We start from the raw sequence: 26,136 nt of genomic DNA, 5'->3' as shown, positions 1-26,136 counted from the left end.
GACGTTGTATTCGTACATGAGCCTGCGGGCGCGGAAGAGGATACATGCTTCGATTTCGGGGAGGGTGCGGGTATCGTTGAAACTGAGGTGGTGTTAGGTTTATTGGTTTATGAGAGTGGAGAAGAGGGGAACCTACTTGGAGGGAATTGTGCGGATGGAGGAGGAGCACGTGGAACAGGTGGAGCAGGAGCTCTCGGAGGTGCAGATTGAGCTGCAAGGCAATGTGACGCTGGGGGTGGTAGTAGTGTTTTGCGCAACCTTTTCCATTTATTATTTTTTTTTGTAGAGGAGATTGAAGTAGAAGAGCGGATATAGTGGCGGGGGCAGATAGATGTATTTGTAGAAGAACGAAAGTGAAGAAGATTGTATGGTGCGGCTCGTGTAAATAGCGGGGTTAGAGAGAAAACGATTTTTTTCCTCCTCTTTTTTTCTTCGTTGTGGGTTGGGTATTGTTTAGCCGTAGGCGCGTATCGTTTTGTTTCGATCTCGGCGTTTCACCTCGCGGGTGTCTTCTCTTTCGAAGCGTAAAAGGTAGCGGTGGTAGGCGCGGGACCAAGGATAGCAACATCGTTTTTGCAGAAGTTCCCCCACAACGAGACTCTCAAGAACTTCTTCTCAACCCCCGTCGATTTTTTTCCCCTTATTTCTCACCTCCTAAACCCTGTAGTTGAGCACTGTATTCGAGAAAATTAATGTGCAGGGGGGATTTCCTCCATACTCGATCGCACGCCCATCTTTCCTGAGCTGCTAGGAAAGAATCGGTGTATTTTATTTGCCAAATACCCCCCTCTTTATTATATATTCTTATCCTCCTTGCCTTCTTTCTTTCTTTCTCTCTTTGTTTCGGTATTTCCCGTACGGTCATCAAAGGAAAATTATTTATCTGGCCTTGGTTAAATAGAACCCGTTAGTTAAATTGTTTAAGAAAGAATGATAGGTGTTCAACTTACAATGATAGTGCCCATCAAAGCGTTGAACACGGAGGTACCTGCCCTTACAGAGAATATGGCCAGATTCCCTCAACCATTGAGACTCCTCGATATTGAGATGAAATATCTCTCGTGTCCTCCTACTACAGCTCCGCAGACTGGGTTCTCGGAATCCGGTAAAGAGTGAACAATAGCGTAGTCGCCGAAATAAAGCCTAAAGTTACAAACGAGAATTAGTGATGAGCGTGAAGTTCAAGGGAAAACTCTGACCTAAAGGATTTTGAATGAAGTGCTCTCTTTGATTTCTTCTATCCTTCATTTCACTCCCCAAATCGGACCTCATACATGGCGCATGGAGGCATGTTCCTCTGATCATTAATTAGGGCCTGTAACTAAAGTAGTGGTTAGCTGAAAACCACTTGTGTTCTGTTAATATTTGGGGAGAAGTACCATTCAGGCTAGAGAGTATGAAAAAAATAATTTAGGCTCCGCGCATTGTACACTTGGAGAAAAAACAGCAAGAAAATGTGGAATCCACTTTCGCCTTAACGAAACAGTCCTCTTCCAGTTTGCCAGAGGTTTATCGTTGATTCATTCTCCGCGACCTCTGATCTGGGCAGCAGTGAGGTACACCAATCCCCAAAAGACCTATACTTCATTGTTTTTATTTTCACGGTGGAGAGAAAAAACACAGTGTGTTCGTTGTTAGACGGCATCCCCTTATGGATAGGTGTTCAATCAAAAGGCCACGTCAGTCTTTCTTTCCACCTTACCCGCCAACCTTACCCCACTATTTTGGTTTTTTTCAACAACACCACAGGATCTCTCACATTTTTTCCGTCCATCGCTTCTCTCTTGACCTCCTTTCCTTTCTTCGTCTGAACTCTTACTACGACACCATATCTGTTCTCTTCGAATACTCAGCAGAGCTCGTAGGAAACCGGTCTCATGATCATGTGCATGGTCAGAGCATCTTTTAACGTTGCTACTCTCTGTTGTACATCCCTCGATCCCACGAACACTTGTCACCCTTCCTTTCAATAACAAACATAAAGAACACTTCTCCAGCGGTTTTTCAATTCCCTTTACTTACCTACGGCCTCCTTTCGTGCAAGACTGACCGCCGAAGGAGACATCGGAGCAAGACAAGCTAACCTTGAACTTGGGTGTCGGCCGTGGGCTGAAGATACGCGGTTTCTCAAGGCTGCGATGTGTACCACTATCGCACGAGCTCTTAGATCCGTCATGCGCCGGAGCGGTCGTGGTACACTTTCCAGTCTAGAGGTTACTGTGGGAATCAAGAGGCTTAGTGCATCTTGTCTCTCTCTGGGGGTACTTGAAGGGATGGCGTATGCTAGGCTATTCTGCATATTATTATGATGCATAGGTCCCCAATAATAGTACCCAATAACTCCCCTACAATCTTCGAGGGTGAAACAAGTTTTTGGGTCAGATTTGAATTCATCAGAGTCGGGGGTCAGGTTTATACAAGCCGTCGATGAACTTTGGAGCGTGGAGGTTATACTGTAGTACCAGGCTTCCATCATGTCTAAATACGTGTTGTCGGTATCCCTATTCCGCAATCAGTGGATGACCTCGGTCTCGTGATACCCGGATATGACTTGAGTTACGGTAAGTTTTATTATCCCTCTATCTCAGCTAAAGTCTAACACTCCATCATAGGAAACATTTGAAACACTCTGAACAGAGCAAATTGCTACTGGTTTTTGTACTCACCGGGAGAGCAGGATAAAAAGGATATCTGAGAATATTCAATGCGGCGAGAAGGGTAAAAGCCACTACACAAGAAGATTTAAAATCATCATTTGAAGAGGTGCTGGGGACCGGATATAGAGATAAATGTTACTTCCGATTGTGATAAATGGAGTGTCTAAGTGGTATGTCTCCTCTGGAGAACGATTGGATAGGAAGAGATACGTTATACGTGTGCGTCTCACAGTCGTAACAACACCCAGCCCCTGACATCCTAATGATGCGACGCGGTGCTCCCGTATCATATACATTGCTTGTTCTGTATTCGGTGTCTTGATACGCCCACCTGCATACAACCATACAAGTTTGTGCTTATCCCAAGCATCTTCATTTTGTCTCCTATGTGGGCTGTAACCCCGGATTCGACATGCGTAGGGACTACAGGGATTATGGTATTGAAATGTGCGAGAAGACATTTCAATTTTGAATGCCATGCTAACACTAACTCGCAGATGTGGATAGTGATACCGCGAGCCTCTGAGAAGCCAGTTCGACAAATGAGAATACTTCGCTACACTCAAAGGCGCCACACAACATGTCAGATCTCCTCCCAACCCTCTAGGGTTGTTCTAGATTCAAGCCACTACCCATTTCATTGAGGCAGGGGGCTACTCGATGAGTTGAGTAATAATGACGATTGGCGTTGTACACTCCTCTACGTTGCTCTCTTCATTCGTTGTTTATTCACACAGGTACGAACCCGTGTTTCTGTCTCCGTACCATCGAGAAGAAAAACATGATTTTCTCTCGGGAGGCGAGAATCGAGTGATGGTTCATGACGTTCCCCTGTTTATCGAGTGATACCCTATGATTTAATTACTCTCTTCTTAGTTCCCTACTTGTATATCCTCAGCCGCCATAACTTATCGGGAGGAGGAGAGTCCTATGGAGACGACACAACCCCGCTCTCTTGGTTCTTCACCTACTTTCTTCGAACCTTGATGAGTGCGATCTCACCGGGGGTGAGTCCGTTGTTCAAAAGCCGCGAGGAGAAGTTTTACTCCAATATCGAATGAGAATCACGAGGTTCGTAGGGACTGGATATCCCCACTGCTCATGATAATACTCCTTGATATTTATGCCCCGCTAAATAACAGCGGGACAGGCTCTTATCGTAGCACTCGTAAATGAGTGCTACTATAAAAAGTACCGAGAGTGTAATAACTTCATGACCGCAGACTAATCCTCACACAATGAGCTTTTAACAGGGCCTGGGGGAAAGAACAGAATGTATGTGAAAACCCAGGGAGGCGCCCAGCCTATCGAATTCGCTCGCGCTTCAGGGGTTTCTTTGTCGAATAAGCTGTGCGAATCTCAACGTGGCTTCAAAATTATTGCGTGCCGGAAGAAGGAACGAAAATGCGGCAAGCTTTTCCCTTACCTTCCACACCGCGCTGGACCCCCGGGCAGTAAGGTTAGTGCGAGGAAAGCTGGTAAGTGCACACCTTTGCCTAAGGAAGTAATTCAAGATCGCCCCCTCCAACCTAGTTGATAGTAGCTGCCGGGGGTATTCCCTAGCATTCACTCTGGCGGTGAGCTCGCCTATAGCAGGCCCAGTAGCATAGGTAGTAATACGCTTGTGGGGGCATTACTAGGACGTTTCCCATAGGGATGGGGTTAGAATTTTCCCAGAGCCATATTTTCTGTTTTAACCTTTGAATCCTTTTGGCGGAGGGGGTGTTGGTGGAGGGGAGCAAGCGACTATCATTTATGCAACTGCGGAATAGTAAAGGTGGGGCAGGGATTATAGGTAGCCGATAATTGCTGCGCGCAAGCAAAGTGGCATCCTATATTTGCCAGGAAAAGAGATTTCCAACACAATAAAACGGAGTTGTTGTTGCCATATAAATATGCACCTATAACTCCGATTCAACTTACGGGGAGATAGACACTCAAATACTGCATAATCAGCTTCCGTACATTGCTCACGTAATTTGCGATGCTTAAATTTCAATATATATCTGTATTTATTGAAAAAAAGAACAAAAGATAGCATTGATGGGCCGGTCCAGCCATATCTACTACCCCCACCCCCGGATTAATTCCTGAACCTTCTGCAATCGAATGCAAGGAGTAATCTCACGGTGTCTGACCCGGAGGAGGCGAGTTAACCGTTAAGCCACTCGCCCATGTTTGTTTCTCGCCCTGAGTTGTCTTTGAACGTCAAGGTTACAGTGAGTGTTAAGAAAAGCTAGTAAAGTAACTAGCCCGGATAGGTGCGCTAGTGATGGTACACCACGCGAACAGACCCCCGACGCCGGTCACTTGGGCAAAACTAATTTTGATTACCGAATATTGAAATGGGTGAAGAAGTGATCATTAGAACAAGACAACTATCTTGTGATCTTGACAACAGACTCTATACCAAAGGTGTTCAAGGTTGGGGTGATACCGGGTTGACCAGGGGTCTTGGTTGGTTTATAGAAGGTTCACAACACCCCCGGACCCCCCGAGACAAGAAAAATCAAGAAATTTGAGAGAAAATACGGTCCATTTATACTTTCTTATTAGCCTCTTAAATAATGCTACATGATTCATACTCTCGTCATGGTGTGGCAAAATAAAATCTTACCTCGCAGTATCATTATGAACCTCCACGCGCGCCACACACCGGAGAGGAGACACATCAGTTAACCTGCACCAAGGGCTGGCCCTCATCTTGAATACCACAGGGTAAGCCCTAGACTATTCCTGGAATATTTATTTCATCTTGTTTCCGTTAATTTTCTTATTCGGAAGTGAATGAATGCCCTTCGTAACACAATAGCCTACTCCAGCTCCTTTACTGGTAAAGATCCGGAAACCTCAAACCTGTCCCGCGAACACTCCGCCACGGTGTAACTGAAGACTTTTAGATGCTTCTATAAATGATACTTGCCTCTTCCCAGTTCATGAAAAGTCGGCAAGGATTGCAATGGGCCATGGCTTATGACGGGGGGCCCGGGCTTATTTTCGGCAGGCCAGGCCAGGCCACTGTTTTTACATGGTGGGCCAGGCCGGGCGGCGGCGTGATTTTAGCCCGGGCTAATGTTTCCTTGATACAGTTCCCAGAAATATAGGCAAAGGAGTCATGCGCCGGAGTTGAAAAGCCATAAGGAGTACATGATTCACGATATTGAAAGACTGTTTGTAATACAATTCACCTAGAATCACATTTCCAGGGATCCATGTGGAGATGAACACCAGTTCTTACCGACGAACACCTTGCAATATCCCTTCCTGGGCCTGTTCAATAGCCCGGGCATGGCCCGGGCTATTTTGCCTGGGCCGGCCGGGTTGCAGATTGACCACTATGGGCCGGGCCAGGCCGAGCCTATATTTCAGCCCGGGCGAGCCCATGGCTATCCTTGAAAGTCGGCGAATCGATACGCGAGAGGTAAATGCTATGCCCTAAGCAGAAGATATACTCGGAGCGAGAGGGTGTACAGGCCAGAGTTGGCCACGAACGGAGGAGCTTTTTGTCGCTATAGGAGAAGAGTCAGTTATGATCATTTGGCCAATACAACATTATTTGTATCCACGGAACATGGTATATTGATGCTTTACCGGAATATTCGCTTGGTGTGGAGAGGCGAGTGATCCGATTGAGAAGAGTAAAGTACACGAATAATAGATAAAATCGGTGTCTTTTAGGTTGTTCTATTCTTTTTCCCCAGCAGTGGGGGCACGTGTTGACCTTTTCTACTTTTAATAGTATGCATCCCCTTGTAGTTGTTATTGATTGGTTTTAGAGTTGTGAGTTGATGACGCAAACTCATGGAGTTCTGTGAACGCTTCGGAACAATAAGATGCTGCATACAGAACATGATTATCGAATCTTTCGAGTGATGATTCCCTCTTCTCAGCGGTGATTAGCTCTGGGAGCGATACCTAAGTGAACCGCTTACTTTCTCGGACGGGAAACGGGAGGGTGAGGTATATACGAACCCATATCTCAGGAATGCGATTGCACTAAATCTGACTATGGAAGAATTCCCGGTACTCCTGAAGGAAGAGGTATTTTGCCGGGAGCGCTGGTGGATCGTTGTATAAGCTCTGTTGCAGGGTTAGGGTTGCCTTTATTGCTCTGGTGTTAAGACCCTTTATCGACCAGCTGTTTCTAATACAGTCTATAATTGTATGTAACCGTACTCCCACTCCCGGCATCTAATCATCCGTCGTACAGATTTCACTAGGGAAACAGATGTAGGCAGGGATATATGTATCCTAGAAGACATGGTGATGACTTCCTAAAATCATATATCAGCCCGCGTGTTCGAAGAGAAGATTGAACGGGGGATTAACCGTTCCTAATACGAGTATCTCTGCTACCCTTGATGAGAAAGGATATTGTTATCGTTTTCCTTGGCGTTTGTTTATAGATGAATTTTTGAAGTACAGTCTGCCGGACGTGTTTCTGTAAATGAAGAATCGTATTTCCAGCTAGACGGTGACCAGTAACCAGTGATATCTGTGATGCTATATAGCTTAGCCGGGTCATTATCCATGTGTTGGCACGGTCTGGGGTACAGTATCTACGGGCTGTACTATTATTGGGGGCGGGCAGAATACTGGGATCCAGACGGTTATGGCGGCGGTACGAAAAGCTTTCCAAGAGAGGAAAGCCCCTTCCTTTGCGGCCTAGTTTAGCTAGCAGCTATCAGGGTCGCCGGCGCTGTGGGAACATGCGTCCTCCGGGATGTCTTAAAGGATATATATGTTGGTAAGATGAGTGTTGGCGTAAATAACCGCCTGCCTTCGCGGTCCTTTTCCTTCATCCCGCCCACAACCCCTCTGCTGGCAATTGAGAAGTTTAATTGGAGGCGCCTGGAGGTCTGCTAGAGTATTTGTAGAGGCGGTAGATGGTACATTCAGTAATACAGTGTGCACCGCCGGACCCCAGCGGTGTTACTGGAAGGAATTGAATAGATGTCCGGATTGCCTGAGATCTTGAGCACACCCCGAAGAATGATGGTCAGTGGTACCGGTAGAGACCTAGCGAGGTGGCGGATGGGCTCAGGAGGCACGCAAATATCGCCGGCCGGCGTATAGTTGAGTATAGTTCCTTGCCGTCCGGCAGCTGAATCGAGGCTTGCGCTTGCTGTCATGGCCGATTCTTCGAGCAGGCAAGAGGCTCTTGTTATCGTAAAATGAAGTCTGCTGTGAGTCTTTTGCTGGGTATATGGAGTTGTTTCAATTGAGATAGAAGAATAGTGAGCAAAAGGGAGCTGGGAAGAAATCGCACTGACATCTCTGTTTTGTGTCATTCAAATTCTCATGACAGCGTGTTGACTGGTCGTCCCGCACTGTCTGCCGTTGTGTGAACGTAGGGTCCATTGCCTGCCACTTGGGCTGGATGTTCTCTTCGATTTGGTGTGAACGGACAGATTAGGCTTAGGAACAGGTTTCGTCTCAACTCTTCCCGTTCCAATGCAGAAGGTACACCTAGTAGATGGGATTCACTAGCCCTATTACAAAACACCCAACTGAACTAGCAATCCATTCAAAGGTGGTACCTCCTGCTCACAGTCCATAAATACCCAATCTTTCGCCCCTTCAGTCACTTTCTTCTTGCTCTCATAAATTCCATCTTTAACGTGCGAGCGGCCAGTAGGGCTCTGCGAGTCTCCCTCGTTTTCGTGGCCCGAGGTTGTCCTACTGGCCGTATCGCAGGTCATCTTTGGGTTTTTTTTCTTTTCTCCTTTTTTTTCTCTTCTATTTTTTTTTCTCGATTAGCAAGGTGAGTGAAAATTTTCTTTCTCTCTCTCTTTTTTGTGCACATCGACTAACTTTTCAACGACACATCCATCGATCAAACCACAAGAGTACATCACCGAACAATAGGTAATTCTCCCTCCTCTCCATCCCATCATACGTAATCTTTTTTTTTCGCTCTCATACCACAGTTAAAGAGATTTAAACCATACTAACTATTTACAAAGTGAAATCTCTCTTCTCCTCGCCCATAGACATCCTCTCTTTACATCCATTGGCCGACAGAGTCCGCAGGAGCGTGCACCTGTCTAGTCTTTTCAAGTTTTTGTAGATCAATTAATTGGTTCAGCACAGGCTGGGGAAAGATTGGATGGGTTGTAGGTTGTCTGCTTTCTGTCGAAAGCCAAATCTTTGCCCTCGCTACTTCACCGGAACTTGTGGAAGAGAAGACGGTTAGTACCTCAACAACATATTTACTGTGTCATGGTAATTACTAATACTTCTACTTCATAGATAATCATTGGAAAGTGCCAGGAAACGTGCTCCCGTGCTGTACCACTGCTCTCCAATTTCTATGCCTAGGCTTACTCCCTGGTGCGTTGGAAGCGTGGACGGATGGGTAGTAGGTTGTTCTCATGCATCCCCTACTCCTAAGCGTATTACACTTTGAAGGTAAGTAACCCTGGAGCAGAGATCCACCAATTATCGTTTCTGTACTAATTCCTATGGATAGATGAATATTAGAGGAAACGTGCTCCTGTGCTGTCCATGGCTTCCCAATGGCTATGCCTAGGCTTACTCCCTGCGGCCTTGGAAGATTGGACAGCATGTGTAGTAGGTTGTCCTAATGCATTCACTATCTCACGTGGTCACATTTGATGGTAAGTCACGCCAGTGCTTGTATAGGTTATCTATTGTTTCTTGCTAACTTATTGGAACAGGGGTAGGGGATTGAACGAGACCTACTTCTATGCTATCGGGGTCCATTTTCTAGGTATACAGTCCAGGTATCCAAGCTCCATGTCACATCATTGGGGTTTTTTTTACCTTGCATAGATGGTTAGTCACCACATTCCCAGTATCGTTCACTTGCTGATTCATGGTTCAGGTGTGCTAGGAAAAGGCTTGCTCCCATCTTGTTTTCAGTTGAATGAGTACATTAATGCACCGCGAAAAGCTGTAAACTGCATGGGTTGAAGGTTATCCTAGTACACCACTCATTCTACTTTCATAGGCTCAAACGTTGATTGCTCCATGCACTAAGCACTTCACATCTGTTGATATGCTTATTCTAGGAAACGTGCTCCCATTTTGTGACGTATTCCCAATACGGTCTTCATAGAGCCGAGTTGGTTGAAAACGTGATGAAATGAGTAGTAGGTTGTCCATTGTACAATTGAGTAATAGAAACGTGCTCCTGCGTTGTCCCCCGTATCCTTTTCAGCCACTGCGTGCCGCAGCAGCTGGGTGGAGATAGGGACAACATCGGCAGTAGGTTGTCGTTGTACAGTTAAGGAGACGTGCTCCAATCTTGTTCTCATCCTCGGTGATGCTGGCAGGCAGCCAGCGTTCCGAAGCCTAGAGACACAAGACTGGCAGTAGGTTGTCCTTGAACACGTGCACAGATGGGACGTATGCTCTTTCCTTGTCTTCACTGTTGTATCTTGCTCTACCCCCTACAGAGATGGCGAGTACGATATGAAGACAAGGGAGGTAGTAGACTTTCTCTCCTGTTTAGTACTTCTTGGAAGGTTTCTTGGTCCTGGGAGCGTGCTCTCGTCTTGTAGGGGAGGTTTCTTATCGTTCTACCTTCACATAATCGCTCCTTACAAGATGGGAAGTAGGCTGCCCTCTATGCTTTTTTTTGGGTTCATTTATTTAGATTCGGGTCCCATCATGTTTGGTGCATGAGTCGATTGACGGAAACGTACTCCGGTGTTGTAGAGAGGGGTGGAGAAAGAGGAGGAAAGTACCTACCCTCCCCTGACCTTTCTACAACATAGGAAGTAGGCTGTCCCGATGTCTCTTGTGTTTATTCATTTATGTATGTTCCCATCACCTTTCGGGCATGGGTCGATTGACGGAGGCGTACTCCGGTGTTGTAGGTAGGACTGAAGGAGGTGGAGGAAATTACCTATCCTCTCTTGAACCCTCGACAACATAGGAAGTAGGTTGTTCTGGTGATTGACTCATGCATGGTAATATACTGCCTCTCTAGTGCGTAATACTAGTGCGCATTATCTACACTATATCTTTTTTTACGTTAATCTTGATAGACATCTCCTTGATGAATTTGGACACGCTACCTGTACGTTCTGAAGTCTTCTTTTGTTCATCAAGAGGCCCAATCCCACCCGGAAACAGAACGAGAAAAGCCCAAGCACACCACCCACAGCGTTTAAGTAAAAAAGAAACAGTCAACGCTCTTTCCCGTGTTTTGATCACTAAGTAAATATTTACTTACGGCAGAGGCAATTACGAGTAAAGCCTACTTACGTTTACGTGTGCGGTTAAAATCTTCCCCAGCGCCCAGTCTTTCAGCTTCTGTTAGCATAGTGGTATATGCCTCCGGTTTAGGAAACTTATGACGACAGCGGATACCGGGTTCGAATCCCGCTTAGTAATTCCACCATCAAACAGAACACCCATTATTTTTTTTTCTTTTATCCCAGTTCTATGCATGCAATGCGATGTTCTCTAATCCAAACGTCGATGCCCCCTACTTGTGTGGGTGGGTTGTGGGACATCGGGTTTCACGTTAGTTGTCCTGGGGTTGATGTACTCCAGTGTTGTGAGGAGGATTGAGGAGGAAGAGGAAATTACATATAATTATCCTCTCTTGGACCCTCGACAACATAGGAAGTAGGTTTTTCATGTGATTGAATCATGCATGGAAATATACTGTTTTCCTGGTGCGTGCTGTCTGCGTTGTGTCTTTTCCTGCGTTGATCATGATGGAGATTTCTTTGATGAACTGGACACGCCACTTGTCCGTTCTGAAGTCTTCTTTTATTCATCAAGAGGCCTAGCCCCACCCGGCAAAATAATGAGACAAGTTCGGGTACATCATTTACAGCGTTAAAACAAAAAAAGAAACAGTCAACGCTCTTTCCCGAGGTATCATGCTCCGAGAACTAAATGTTTCCGTACGGCAGAGGCCAGGTCTACTTGTACGTTTACGTGTGCGGTTAAAATCTTCCCCAGCCCCCAGTCTTTCAGCTTCTGTTAGCATAGTGGTATATGCCTCCGGTTTAGGAAACTTATGACGACAGCGGATACCGGGTTCGAATCCCGCTTAGTAATTCCACCATCAAACAGAACACCCATTATTTTTTTTTCTTTTATCCCAGTTCTATTCGTGCAATGCGATGTTCTCTGATTTAGACCTTGTCGCCCCCTACCTGGGTGGGCTCAAGTTGTAGGACGTCGGGTATCTCGTTGTCCTATGGTTTTATTTTATTCCCACGTGACAGGTGTGCTTTTTAACTCGTCGAGATATGGTGCCAGTAAATCGATATTCCTGTAACGAAATCTGGCTTATCCGTCACTTAGCGGGAGCGATAGGCACGGAGACAGGCTCTGTCATACTTGATTCTACTTGCTCCTTACACAATCTCAAGTCTGTGAAACGCCACAGTTCGTTATAAATCCAACACGGGAGCACACTCGACCCACCCACCCCGTCCTCGCTGGAAGAAACCGGACATTGGATTAGCTTCCTATTGCTAACAAAGCCGAATATGCAATTAATGAATTAAAAAAAAAAAAAAAAAAAACCCCGAACCAACCCTAACCCTCGATGATACCCAGGAGCTGGACCGTACATGTACGCAGCGAACTTTGTCATGTGTCGTTGCCACCTATTCCTAGAGAAGAATCATGGCACCCCAGAACATTCCGTAACACCGATATACCACTACAAACCTTCACACACGATGTGCTACATTTGGGCTCGGAAAGATATGCTTCCATCGTCTCAATTTTTCATAATTCCGCTACAACAACAAAACACACCAAAACCTAACTACATTCACACTCAAAGTTACAACACAAATAAGACTTTACAATGAAGAAGAACAATTGAGAGCCACAAGTACCATCCCCCCCCCCCCCCCCCCAATCTGCAGACCCTCCAAGACCGCCAATACCTCCACTTCTCAACGACAGGCTCCGATGTCCAACTTACACGAGAATAGCGCGTAGCATAACCGCCCATCGCAACAGTCCTTGGAGGTCTTGCATTCGTCGCCGTGACGTGCACAGTGCTTGCCGAATTGTGTTTCATCGCTGTTCATGAGGTTCGGTGAAATGGGTGGGGAGATGTCGTCTGTCTCGATGATCACAAGTCTGATGAAGAGTGCGGCTGAGACGCCGAGGGTTAGGCTAAGTATCGCGACGGAAAAGGGGAGGAGGAGCGTCATAGTGTTGTGGGACTTGGGTTTTCGAAAGAAGGTACTTGGGCTGTTCTTTGGAGAAGAAGAATGGGGGAGAGTGAAGACCAAGTGGATGTTTATAAACTGCCCGGCGGATGATGATACGCTTTCTCTCTATATGTATCTTGTTGGTATGTGGATACTGCACGTCACTTAGTCCTCACGCTGGGGGGTCTGGAACTAACCTATGCGATTATATTTCCTCTATGACAAGATAAATTAACCTCCCTTCATTTGGTTTTTAATCAGCCGACCATCTATTGCCCTATATCCCTCTATCACCTCCACCCACTAAGACACCAAGGATCTGAATAGCCACCGCCCCCAGCCAACGTCCTAGGTGTCCCTAAGCCGAGACCTACCTCAATCCGGAGGTCTACTCATGCAGAGAGTGTAGTGGAACGTATCCCACAGAAGAAGCCCAGGAGCGCCGAACAACCATGCATATGCATATCTTTGAGTTCTGTGATACCTTTGTTCCTGTGCCCTACGTGATCGATCGAACTATGCGGCTTGTCGTTGATCTGTGCCTTTCATCCCTTCTCTTAGATACCAGCAGCGGCGGCGCTACAATTACCTTTAGTGCTCAAAGTTACCCCGTAGGTGTGGTGGTATAGCTGGATTTATCTCTCAAGGCTTGTTTGTGATGTTACACCCAGATATGTCCCTTCATTCAGAAAGGTCCCCCTAAACGCGGGAACATCGTAATGGCTTGGATCCGGGCAGGAGATTATGCTCCAATCTTTTGGAGTATTGGAATATAGTAGCGTGTAATTTGTGAACATGTTCGAATACTTCAAAGCCTTCATTGCCTTGCAAAGCGTTTTCTTTTGTTCTTGTGATTGGTTCCAATAACCATGGATACCGCTATCTATGTTGAATCATCGAATAGAGACCCCGCAAAAAGTATGATATCCGTTCTTTTTTACTTCTGAGTTGTTTTGTTAGTATATCTCCATCTTTCCAGGTAACCGATTCTGCGCAATGGGGACCTATCCTTGTCTGACTAAATATACTCGGGAGTCCTGAACCTGAACACCCAAAATACCCGGGAGATATGAATACTGCTCATATACGGTGGGATATTGCACATACTAGCGTCAACCGCACATCGCCCTAGTTGTTATCTTTCCATATGAGTTTGATTCTGTTCATTCCTATGACATTGAGGAGGCTAATGTAACCTCCCTACTTTTGCATCACACATCCCGGAGACTTGGTACCTTCAACCCAGGGGCATCTAGGGGTATTGAACTACCAGAGTCTGCATTCTAAACTCAATTCGAATCTGTTGTGGCTGGACCCGTGCCAGAACCTTATGCCTAACGTGTGCTCACCTAATCCAACCATACCTGGATTCTGTATATCAACCATTCTGATAGGCATCCAGCGCTCTTTCGGGGGTGTCCTGATTAGATTCACCTCCTTCCGCAGGTTTCAAGGCCCAATCATGATCGCGCATTTTCGAAAATAGGAACTGGGTAACACAAGGCAGCATATCTTAGACTTCGCCCCTTGAGGGTAAGCATAAGGTTTAAAACATCCTTTGGAAAATATAATATCACTGTAACTAGACGCCAATTGAAGATTGTATCAAGCCGGGGACAGGGTAGCTGTACGGAAGCTCCGCACCTTAAAGCTGTGTGCTTCATAAATATAGTTTCCGGCAGCCTTCCGGTTGTTATGCTGTATTCTTGACAGTATCCATTTCCTATCCCCAGCTAAAGGTTAAAGAGATATATTTGCGCATTAGACTAAGCCTTTTTCTTCATATCGGTGTACGCGTGATGGTCAATCTCCTGTGGCGCGCGAGATCTCTCCTCGGGCGCCGACATTGAGATAGGTAGATGGCCGGTTAGACTTTGTCCTACTTTAAAGATCGGAGAGACCACCATGATCCATCTCGTTGTGGTCAGGAGATATGACATACCGAGTATGATCCTAGATCATTATTGAAGCTATTAGTATGGGGATATGGGACAAAGAAAAAAAGACACATAAAAATTCTACCTCTTGCGTCAGTGATACCACACGAGAGAGATTGTTCTTGTCCGTCAAGATGAGAGTATATTGATCCTTCAACTCCATTCCAATATCAGTGTGATAGTGATCTTTGCAGTATCGTCCCCCCTCGGTGATCCTACAAAAGATCGGCTGGTGAAGTAACATCTAGGTGTGTCTCGAGACCCTCAAACGACCGCTAAGGCTTGATCCCTTGCCTGAGATGTTCGGATATGCTTCCACATTAGCCATATCAGTAAACCTTGCAATTGAGCGTCTCGGTTGATTGATACTCCTGTATTGAAAATCAGCCTAGCCCTGCATTGCAGACAAAGTAGCTCAATCTTACTCACACTTCCCCTCATCTCCGCTCAAGTAGTCTCGACAACCCGCCTTGCTCTGGGGTATAAGATTACTCTACCTCACCACTCATTAGGTTAACAACTCCCTCCAAGCTCCTCAACTTCTCAGAGCCCGTCCTCAACCACTACTCCGCAAAGTGCAATTCTCCGCCCTACTTCTCCTTCTCTTCACCGGCCTCGTTGCAGCTAGTCTCGAGATGACTCTGTCGATCGATGATGAAGTCTACAATTTCAGAGTCCAGCTTGAATCCCAGGTACGCTGTGGAAAGCGTGGGGACCCATGTATAAGCAACTTGAGCTGCTGTAAGGGCCGGATGTGCTTTGCTCCTCTTCCTTGTGGGTCGACTGAGGCTGGGAAGTGTCTTTAAGTGAGGTATGTAGCCTCCGAAACGGCAGCAATGGCCTACAGAAAGCTTGTTTCTATATGCTGGTGGCGGTGGTTAGCGGTTGATAGGTGCGGAGGTGGGGTGAGGGAAGGGGTTGGTAATGTGTACTGTCTTTAGTTCTTGCGCGAGTGTAGTGTTTACCGGAATCAAGAAAAATGGCAATTCCCATATTTTTGTGATAGAACTTGACGTGATGCAGTGATAGGTCTGATGGTTTGGAGGGGGATGATCGAAATGTTTGCAAAACCCATTCACAACCCACTTGACCATATACCGGGGACATTCGTGATTCCTATCAGTGGGCCGATGCTTTCGACACCCCACAAACCTGCCTGATGTGGCTAGTCCAATGAAGGCATTTAATCAATCAAGCCCAGGTCCTTTGTGATAGCAGCTATTCGGGAATAAGTTAGTAGATGAAGAAACTCTCCCAAATAAACAAACCCAAAATATAAAACAAAACCATACCAATCAAGCTCATAAGACCAAGCCTTGAGATACCTGGTGCTCTCAACCGGTGAAGTTGGAGCTTTGGAAGCGGTCGAAAAGACCAGAGGAGCCCAGAACCACCGAAAGGGATTTGTACCCTGGTCCGTGGGAGAGGAAGAGGGAGCGAGGCCGATGATGGAGGGTGGATGTGGGTAGATGCGATGAGACCACATGTCGCTTCCATACGTTTTGTGCTCCTCTTTAGCATGAACTCTCCGAAAATTACAACTACCGACGTCGGTGGTGGGAGCAGTGGACGTTGCATGCAGGGATGGTAGGCGCTCTTGGCACGTCCGCATCATGAGTTATCACCCGCTCATGAGATTGCACTCGATATTGGCGCCCAGCCAAACCACTTGATGTCAAGCGACTAGGTGTGCGGACCCCCAATACCTTTACCTCGATCACCACTGGAATATCATGTTTTATGAAAATACCGATCTGATATTACCTCTGCTCAAGGTACTCTCTGGTCCAAGTAAGTCACATCGAGTATTCACGGTCAAAGCTAGGGTGGTGGTGTGGGGTTAGGGAATGTTCCAGTGGAGCTCTTCACTCGATGCCATAGATGGCAGGCATCAAGCGAGATATCCTAAACTACCTGTGTACAGACATTCAGCTACGCCATATCGTTAGATTCTGGACGTGATCATATAGTCGAGGTTAGGCTTCTGCAAACGACTGAATCTACCCTCGGTAACTCTTGGGCGGTAGGCAATGAAGCAAGGGGCTCTTCATCTGCTACCGGTAGCTATTTATGTGGGTGTGTGTTGTCGCGAGGTGTCTTCGGGCGTGCGTTTCCGAATTCACCACGAGAGCATTCCTTTAATAGTTAAATTCAGGCTATGTTTCTTTGTAAGAGACCCACAAAGAGTGAAGTCGTCTTTCGAATGCATTGCTTAGATTTTAGATGCACTGCTTCTACTCCCATCATCTTGATAGTAGTATCCGTAGATATCACGATCAAAGTATTTCGGTGAATTCCTGTCCGTAGTCTGATTCTCCTACCATGTCACAACCCCCGTGATTGGAATTGGAGAGAACATTTTCTCTACAACCCAGCGAAAACTAGAATTCCCCGTACCACAAAAGACACACCCGGAGGTACATATTCGTGACCGTCTGCAAACCATACCAGACGAAAAGAAATGACTAGAAAGAAAGGTAGCATTGATGCAATGTGTAAGTACAAAGTAGGAATAAGTTAATTCATTTCTCGCACAGGAATATCAGCGCCAGTAAGCTTTGGTAATAAGATGTGTACACCTCCAGTAATAATAATCCCCCCTTTGATCCACCACATCTCATGCCCACCCCCTTCCAAATTTCGATAGTGAGCACTGCTCGCTCTCATCACGGTACCCCAGGCATTTGAACACCCCCCTATCCCCCCCTCTGCACCTCCACTGGAAAAACCATATTTGCCAACGCCCTCCCCACCACCACATCCATCTCCACCCTCTTCCCCCCCGGCCCCCTCATCCCCCCCTCCCCCCTCCCCACCAACATCCCCGGCACCCACCCCGCCCACACATTCCTCACCAACACCCTATTCCTCAACACCGTATACCAATAAGGCTCAGGGATAAGCCGTAGCCTAATCATCTCACTCTCATACTCCAGATACCGGTCCTTGTAGCGCATCCACGCGTCGAGTAACGGCTGATAGATAGCGGTATTGGTATACGGCGCGCGCTTGAGCGCATAGTCCAGGCACAGCAGCGCGTCGTGGAGGCGCTCGTAGTTGCGGCGTACCGCGTGGGTCGACAGAGCGAGGTTGAGGTTTGTGAGGTGGCGGGCGTCGCGGGGTGTGAGGCCAGGGGCGGGGAGGATCACGACCATCAATGGTTGTATGGTGGTGGGTGGAGCTTGAGCGTTCGAAGAAGATGAGGGGGGGTCGAGAATCATTGGGTCCCCACGTGAACTAGAAGGTGCGCAAAGCTCTGCCCCAGACCTGGAAGGAATCCCCGAGTTGTCGACGCTCGCAGACAGCTCGTGAATATCGGATATAGCAGGGACTGCAGGATTAAGAATCTGCGCAATTGAACATTTGAGATTTCTGCTTGCAGCAGATGTATCGTTGCCAGCGGGGGATTGTGTTACGGAGATGGGCGGGAGGCGGGCGTTGGCGGGGTCCGTGTATCTGGAAGTGGACATGATGTCGGAGATGTGTGGGAGGCGGGTGTTGCTGGGGTTCATATACCCGGAAGTGGACATGATGGCGGCTTGAGGCTTTTAGGTAAATGTGAGAAAAGTGGAATGGGGGTTATCTTTACGTCCTTGCGGTCCTGTAGGGTGTGGCGGATAATGAAAAGGTGGTTTGGTAACTTTGGTCGAGGGTTATGGAGGTGGAAGGTGAGGCTATTGCAGTGGTTGTCGCCAGGTCGGAGGGGGCTCTTGATTGATCTACGGGAAACACGGCCTTGGAACTACCACGATATTTGGGGACGCGAAGCCACACATGTACGATCCTTGTACTGCTACCTCAGTGTTTTCTTGAATCTTGTTAAACCCACTGCTTTGCTTGCTGCAAAGCATGGACATAAAGAACGAGTGGCAAAAGACTTACGTGATGAGTATCATCCCTCAAGAGCGTCGCTACCATGTTGGGCATTCTTCATCTCTGCTTCCACCCCGGGTCGAACCGGTGGTGTCATGCAACGTAGTAGAGGCTGTTACGCCTCGACCACGCTACGGTGCTGTCAATGTGGCTTGAGTGGTATATACACCACTGGACAGCTCATGTGCTTGATAGGAGTAACATCACATGCAGTGACTGACTGACAATAGTACTACGACAGCCGGAAATTTCCATTTCACTTAAGTAATCCTTCACAAACAAGAGAACAGCACCGGCACAAAACGAATCTATTCTCTGCCTATTCCATCCTGCACATGTTCCGTGCACGCAGCGGGGAAGCGAGCACCACAGATGTCAAATGCAATTCATGCCAGCAATCAAAGACGCCGAACCTCCCCTACTAGGGGGAGGGGCCAGGTGCGCGGATCCTAGAGTGTGGTAGCTACATTCGACGCTGCCCACAACTCACCAATGAAAACAACGGACAGAAAAATACATTCTCAACCTAGGGTGCTAGCTACCCAGCCGGAAAACATAACTCAGACAATCGAAGGCATACCAGCACTTGAATGCACTGGATACGCTCTGAAGAGGGTCACGAGCTTCACAGCTGGGGAAAACCAAAAGATAATGAAAGGAAATGGTGAGAAAGGAAATGTTAATGCTACTATTTCCTCCCCCAACTCGGTTGCCACACTCCTCCAGCCTTTCCTCTTGAATAAGCTTCCCGTATGATGGAGACACACGATGCGTTCGATGAGGTTGACGAGATGCCTACGGAAGGGGAAGCACCACTTATATGGTCTGTGGGGGGTGGTTAGTTACCAATGTGACAGAGATGAGATTGCGGAGACTCACGTGGCTTGGATTTATTACGAACTATTAACAAACATAAAAGTGAAGTGTGATGGAGGGAGTGGCGCGGGAGGGGTATCCTACTATCTCAGAAGGACAAATTAGAACAAGTGGAGATTGATTATGGGAAAGAGGTTGACCCATAATGCGTACCACTGCCGCAGCACCTTCAGGAGAAGTAATATTACTGCTGGTAAACGATAGCCGGCGTGGCTGTACACAATTAGAAAGCGAGGAATGGACAAGATCAATAGCCATCTCTATCCGGAAGGGGGTTAGAACACGAAGGAGAGAGCTGACGTTATAGTGACTTACTGATAATCGGCTATAGATCATTAGATCGGCGAAGAAGGAACTTTACAGAGATTTCTCTCCACCCGCACATGAAGCCGGATCTCGAACGTGAGAAGTGTGTGCGTATTATTATACTTCGATTGCAATTGGGCCTTGAAGAGAACTTAGTAATTATTGCAAGAGGTTCAAAGAGATGCAACGCTTACTGCTGACCCAGGGACCTGCTATAGAAGTTGCACAAGCACTATTTCAGTGGCAAACGACAATAGTAGCCACGTTTCTCAATATCTGAAGGTACCGCGTAATTCCGCTTGTAAAGAATATCAGAAAGGTATTAAAACAAGAGTCTTGGGTGAGACGTGAGACTTACTAATGGTATTGCTGCTGCAAATTCTTGCCTAGCCCAGAGGAAGAACGATAAAGACTGCTAAGGCTGGACTTATTTTTTTCTGCTTTTTTCTTTTTTCGTTTAATTGATTAGTTGCGTGCAGCCTTACGGCTATGGCAATGGCTGGACTTAGGCCGGCCGCGCCAGAGGTCTAATGAAAACGTTAAAAATGAGAGGTGAAGAAGGGAGAAAAGCCACAGAACCTACAGTTGCTGTAACCTCAGAGAATTTAACTCCCGGTCGGGAGGACGTCCGAGATATAACCGGACCAAAGAAAACATCATTCCGCTGTATGGAGGCCAGCCAGGTATTGGCTATACTAGTTGTGTATCCGGGGAGGCACGGCAGATGAGAATTCAGTATGTGGAAACCTAAATCCAGCAGTGCCTGCACGCCCTTTTTACACAGGGCGCCACCCGCTAATAAAAAAAAGGGTTGAGGTCCAAAGGTTCTCCTATTACTTCTATTAGAGCACAAAATTAGAAGACAGTGAACACTGAGAACAAAGCTACAAACGAAGACTTACATCAAGTCTGCTGGAAGTAGCAGAGACATTGAAGAACTATCTCGAATAGACCTGACCATTCACAAACATAATCGAACTTGTTCATGCCACAGACTATAGCAGCAGAATATTAGAAACTTGCAAATAGAAAACGATAGTATCACAATTAAAAACTTACCTCAACCTCTCACAGTAGAAGATCGCTAGGCAGTTATAGAGAACAATCCGTCAAGAGGAGTTTCGACTCAATACTGCAGGAAGGGCTGTACCCCAGAAAAGGCTATAGGAGATGGCGATGTGAAGAGGCCCGGTAAGTGATAAAAAGAGGGGCTGAGAGATTGATAAAGAGGGGAAGACTGGTTTTTTTTTTTTTTTTTTTTTTTTTTGCGTGCTAGTTGGAGGGAAAGTGTTGATATCACATCCCAGCGGTGGACTTCTATAAGAGGGCTGAGGGTATGAGAAGGGGAACGAGAATAAAGAGGAAGAAGCAGAGGAGGAGGTGAGGGGGGGGGGGGGGTTATATAAATAGACGTGTGGGCTAGGGTTCTGAGATATAAGATGATGGGACACATCTGCAGTTGGAGGAGGACACATAAGAGGACATGTAAAAGGACACGGATGCGAAAGGTCACTTGTTAGAAGCCACATTTCAGAGGACAGCACCTCGTGGGAGAGTATTACGGGAGAGTGTAACTTTGAGCTTTCGTACCTGTTAGAGTTAAAGTTCATGAATCGGCATAGTGACGCGTCATAAGCGTTATAAGCCACAGAGTACAAGGTTTTGGAGGAAACATGGGTAGCCGGAGGTGCACCCATAACATATAAAAATCACCTCTCTGATGGGTACGACTAACACCCAGTCACCACGGCACATTGGCTTTCGCCTCAGAGAAATGTTTGAGCATTCGCCATCCGGGTGGCGATATTCAGAGATGGAACTCCCCATTCCCACGTGCACAGTGGCTTCTATCATGAAGTATGCAATACCTACATGTACACTCCCGAGCGAACTAAATACAAATACAAAAACACCCAACCAAAAACATACCCAAAACCCCCATTCTGTGCCGGGAACGCACACATATCTCTCCCATGAGCATACAGCCACCACCAAAGCCACCACCGAAGACAAGCAAAACCCCCACCACTGCTGGCCCACGCATCCAGCGCCAAACCCACCGCCATTGACCTCCCCCTCCGTCTCCTGAAGCAGGAAAACCACAACCACACCACCCGCTCGCCCCAAAGCTCCCGAAAAGAGGCGTGGAAGCGAGATGCATAAAATTCCCACATCGGTCCCCTCAGCGTGATGCGGGTAGTGACGTTGACATCCGCGGGCTTATCTGATCCCATCTTATCTCCCATCTTATCTCCCCATCTTATCTCCCCTCGTGGTGTAAATCATCATCTCATCTTATCTCACTTCATCTTATCTTATCTCATCTAGCCTCAATCTAACCCCCGGCGAGTGTGATTGGTGCACTGGCCTCGATGTGAGTGGGGGGTATTCAACACCGCTACCTCGAGTATGTGTGGGTGCTATGACAGCCAACGAACGATAAACACACGGCGAAAATAAACACGCAAAATTTTTCTCGTGTCTGCGGGCTGCTCTTCACATGCGTGCATTACCTGGGCGCGTGAAGATACTCTCCGGTTGCGAATACTGGAATTAGGCCGGGCTTGTGACTGACTGCTGGGAGGAGGTTGTTAGTTAGGCGAGGGTCTGGCTGGCTGGGGGTTAGGCGAAAGTTTAATTGCCTTCTTGTTTTTTGTTCTCAGCCAATGAAGGGTTTACATACTGGTGATCGCGTCGGCTGTGGGCACTGCGTAGGGAGGTAGGCTTAAAGGTGTGAGTTATATGGGTGTGGGTTAGGGTTGTGGGAACTAATGCCGTCGTAGAGGCTTTTTCATCTTTGCACGAATACGTTTAGAGAGTGCGTGTATGGCTTTCTATGTCTGTACTACAAAACCGGCTATGAAATGAATAAATACATAAATGTAGAGAACAACAGCTATCCAAAAGCGCAAGCCTGTAACCAAAAGCCACAGGCCAATTGCGCGCCCCTTTCCGCCCCACACCCACAATTAAGGAAGAAACATTCGGCATAGAAAAACAAGCGGAACATAAAACGCTCCCAATTTCGGGGCAGAGCAGCCTCCTCCCTCCTCCATTTTCTTCCCGGCCGTTCATCGCGATGTCATTGCGTGTTTCGACAAGAAACACTGGCTAAAGCAAGCACTCGGGCCCTTCCCGCTCGCACGCGCGCGCGCGCCCGTTGTTGACAGACATATGTATATAAGTGCAAGTAGACATGCCGACCGACCGACCGACCGACAGCGCGATGCTCCCGGGACGCACACGCACACGCACGCTCGCTATCGGATCGAGCGCGGCCGCCGAGCGCGGGATGTGATGTGATGTGTATGCATGATCACGTCTAAATGCTCCTGCATCGGTAATTGCGGGGCGCTCTCCTAACGTCCGTCGGGCGCTGTTCTAGAGGGTCTTCTGCAGGTAGTGTCAGGGGTAGATTTGGGGCCTACCTATGTTGGTGATGGGATGATCGGCGGAAGCAACAGATACAGGCTTCTCTGCGGTGTGCAAGGATGGAAGGGCATGGCTAGCTGAAACCGCAGCTGCTGTCTGAGAGTGAGTCCCGGGCGAATCAGCGTGTGTGGATCGATGGGTTATCTTATCTTCAGCCCCAACGGCATGCCTTATCGGGCGTGTGTTGCCGCGACGACCACTCTAACCCAAGCCATAGCGGGAGTAGAGCCCGTCCCCATGTTTATTGTTTGGGGAGAGTGGGAGGCGTGCTGAAGAACCTGTTGGTTGGAAAAAAGCCCGGTCTCGACGGGGCAATTAAGGTTGCGTGCGATAAACGCATTCCGGTCAACGTCTAGAACCCGTCGGTCGCAGCGAGGTGACGGTTATGCAGGTTTCGTCACAATTGTTCTGGTACTGGGAGTGCATAACCCCACAAACACCGCGGTCAACGGTTGGAGTGTCACGGGTTGGGGGTGTGTCTGGACGAGGGTCGCCTGTTGGGGATGGTGGTGGAGGGAGGGATTTCGGATGGTGGATGATGGATGAGACAGCAACAGAGCGCGGTTCTGGGAGGATGTCACAGCACATTGTGGGACCTGCATGCGTGCAACAAACAGAACAGAACAGAACAATCCGATTGTTGTGTTTCTTGTGCAAACATGTAATGAGGTGCTGAGGACAGTAATGTGTTTATTTCAATTGGCGAGGCGAAAACCACATTCCAATCGGCCTTGCACCCTCTTCCGATTGGCTCTGTTCTCTAGCACTGCGCGCGTCACTCTGCACTGCAACCGGTCATTAAGTAAGATCTAAGGCGTGCTCCAATATAAGATCGCCGCGTTATGGTTATCGCTATCGATTCGCAGTGCACCACAGCAGTGTCACACACACACCACAGCCCATCACCCATCACCCACAACCACTCTCCTCCTCAGTGGAATGTAAAGTAAGTTCCTAGTGCAGCGTGTTTCTTTTTCCTAGGATTTCAGCACCCCTGACGATCCTCCTCCCCTCCAACCGTTCATCCGATCATTTCCACCATCACACACTAGGCTCACACACACCCACACCCTTCACACCCTTCGCCCACACCACACACACCGTGCCACCAACAGACTTCCTCACCACACACACACACACACACACACCAGACAGCCCGCGTCCCACCACACAAACGCACGAGCCCCACACCTCACTCTCACTCTCCCCCGGCCCCTTTCGCCACCCCTTTCACCACTACAATGTGAGTAAGAAGAACCACCCCATTGCATTAAAAGGAGCCCCATCGCCCCCCCTCGACCCCGCCTCTGCTTATAATCAAATATCACCCATCGCTCAATCCATCCACTACCTACACTCACCTCACGATACCCTAACGAGAACCATGTCTTCAACTACCTCCTCTTCATCATCCTCAGCAGCGACTTACGAGCACACCCACTCACAGTCACAGACCCCCGAGCAGCTCGCGCTCTCACGGACCTCACAGATGCCCGCCGTCCGCTATGAGATCCCCGGGTGGGCGGATTGTAAATACTCAAACAGGGTATGTCTTGACACCTTCCCCGCCGTATCGGAAATCTAGAATTGGAAACTAACGAAACGAAACGAACAGAATATCCAAGCCTGCATCCTCCACGCCCTGCCCTTCCTTGCGCCCGGCTCCAACGAGCTCGCCGCGTCGACGGGGAAGTGCTTCCACTGCTGGGCGCTGCTCACGTCAATGGAGTATGCGGTGCTGAGTGTCATCTTTGTTTGTAAGTCTCTCTTTCCGCGCTTCGGGGGTGAGATGTTGTGTTGGGGGGGGGGGGGGCGGGGAGAGACGATGGAAGGGGATTGGGGCTAATATGGAGTCGGCAAATAGTAAACTCAATCGGCTTCGCCGTCAGCTTCGTCCGGTACATCATCAACATGTTCTTCTCCTGCAAATAGGTCTCGCCAGCTAGCTGGATGCGTGCATTACATACAATACAGGCACGGAGGGGGGATCATGCGGAGTACAGTAATATCATTAATCAAGGTAAAAATCTATGGGTACGGTGGTGTGGCTTTTTGATCTTTGCTTTTCGTTGCGTTTTCTTTTTTGCTGCGTGCGTTTGTGGAGGTAGAGGCGGTACAGGGGGAAGCATGGAGGGAAGAGGGGGGGGGGGGGTTAATGTGTAATTACTACTAGCTTGCTAGCTGGCTGCCTGCAGTGGTAGGCTGGATGTCGCTCTTTTTATGGGGTTTCTTTTGTGGTTTTTCTCTTTGTGGTGTTTCTGTATTTTTTATCATGAGTGCGACGAATTTACGGCTTTTAACAATTACGGTGTGGGTGGTTCGGGGTTTTGTGCGGCGTGATTGTGGCGGGGAGTGGCGAGGGTGGTGGTTCTGGCAGTGAGGGCCGGGAGTGGTGGCAAAATCCTGTTTTCGGGCGTGACGTAGTGCAGGTCTCTGCTGGGGACGCTACACTCCTTGAACCTGGTTTTGGATGATGTTTAATTACGATGAATACCCGGGTTTGGGCCTGTGACAGACGCAGCTTTGATTGCCATGACGAAACGGTTTCGTTAGTGTCATGTCATAGCGTAAACGGTTCTGGCCACATGTATGTGTGGCGGATGCGCTAGACCCCCGGGGGCTGCGTGTGTTAATTCTATAGCTGGTGGATACGAGGTATTCGTGATCGTGATAGCTAGCGCTGGGATGGTGGAAAGTTTAATTTTTTAGTTTGGGCTAGCTACTTAGATTGTTTGGCCATGGACGCTTGCTATTAGGCGCGAAACAGTCTACTAAGCACTAGTCTTAGAACCTTTCTACAGTTTAAGCTCTTGGATTTATTCTTGGAATAAGGATTTATATAGTGCCAGTGCTTAGTTCTGTTTCTCGACCACATACATACTCCCACTCTTCGTA

The 26,136-nt window shown here is 47.8% G+C and overlaps 3 protein-coding genes across 3 annotated transcripts; 1 reads left to right on the top strand and 2 right to left on the bottom strand.

The window, feature by feature from the left end:
- Positions 1–17,450: 17,450 nt before the first annotated feature.
- Positions 17,451–18,284, bottom strand: LAJ45_01164 (uncharacterized protein; the record flags this gene model as incomplete). The annotated part of the gene is made up of 1 exon (XM_046110762.1): positions 17,451–18,284. The coding sequence occupies one exon, from the start codon at positions 18,282–18,284 to the stop codon at positions 17,451–17,453; it is 834 nt and encodes a 277-aa protein (XP_045975940.1).
- Positions 18,285–19,315: 1,031 nt separating this feature from the next.
- Positions 19,316–20,740, bottom strand: LAJ45_01163 (uncharacterized protein; the record flags this gene model as incomplete). Its single annotated transcript, XM_046110761.1, has 11 exons — positions 19,316–19,452; positions 19,507–19,586; positions 19,657–19,763; positions 19,819–19,828; positions 19,887–19,949; positions 20,004–20,021; positions 20,096–20,107; positions 20,168–20,181; positions 20,295–20,336; positions 20,393–20,639; positions 20,712–20,740. 11 exons carry the CDS (start codon positions 20,738–20,740, stop codon positions 19,316–19,318), a joined length of 759 nt encoding a protein of 252 aa, XP_045975939.1.
- Positions 20,741–24,625: 3,885 nt separating this feature from the next.
- LAJ45_01162 (uncharacterized protein) lies at positions 24,626–25,173 on the top strand (the record flags this gene model as incomplete). The annotated part of the gene is made up of 3 exons (XM_046110760.1): positions 24,626–24,787; positions 24,857–24,998; positions 25,106–25,173. The coding sequence occupies 3 exons, from the start codon at positions 24,626–24,628 to the stop codon at positions 25,171–25,173; spliced, it is 372 nt and encodes a 123-aa protein (XP_045975938.1).
- Positions 25,174–26,136: the final 963 nt, after the last annotated feature.

This window comes from Morchella importuna (assembly GCF_003444635.1).
Source record: "Morchella importuna strain M04M26 chromosome Unknown Morimp01GS002, whole genome shotgun sequence".
In the NCBI taxonomy this organism is placed as follows: domain Eukaryota; kingdom Fungi; phylum Ascomycota; class Pezizomycetes; order Pezizales; family Morchellaceae; genus Morchella; species Morchella importuna.
Note: the sequence above shows the minus strand (reverse complement) of the source record. Positions and strands in the feature narration are given on the sequence as shown.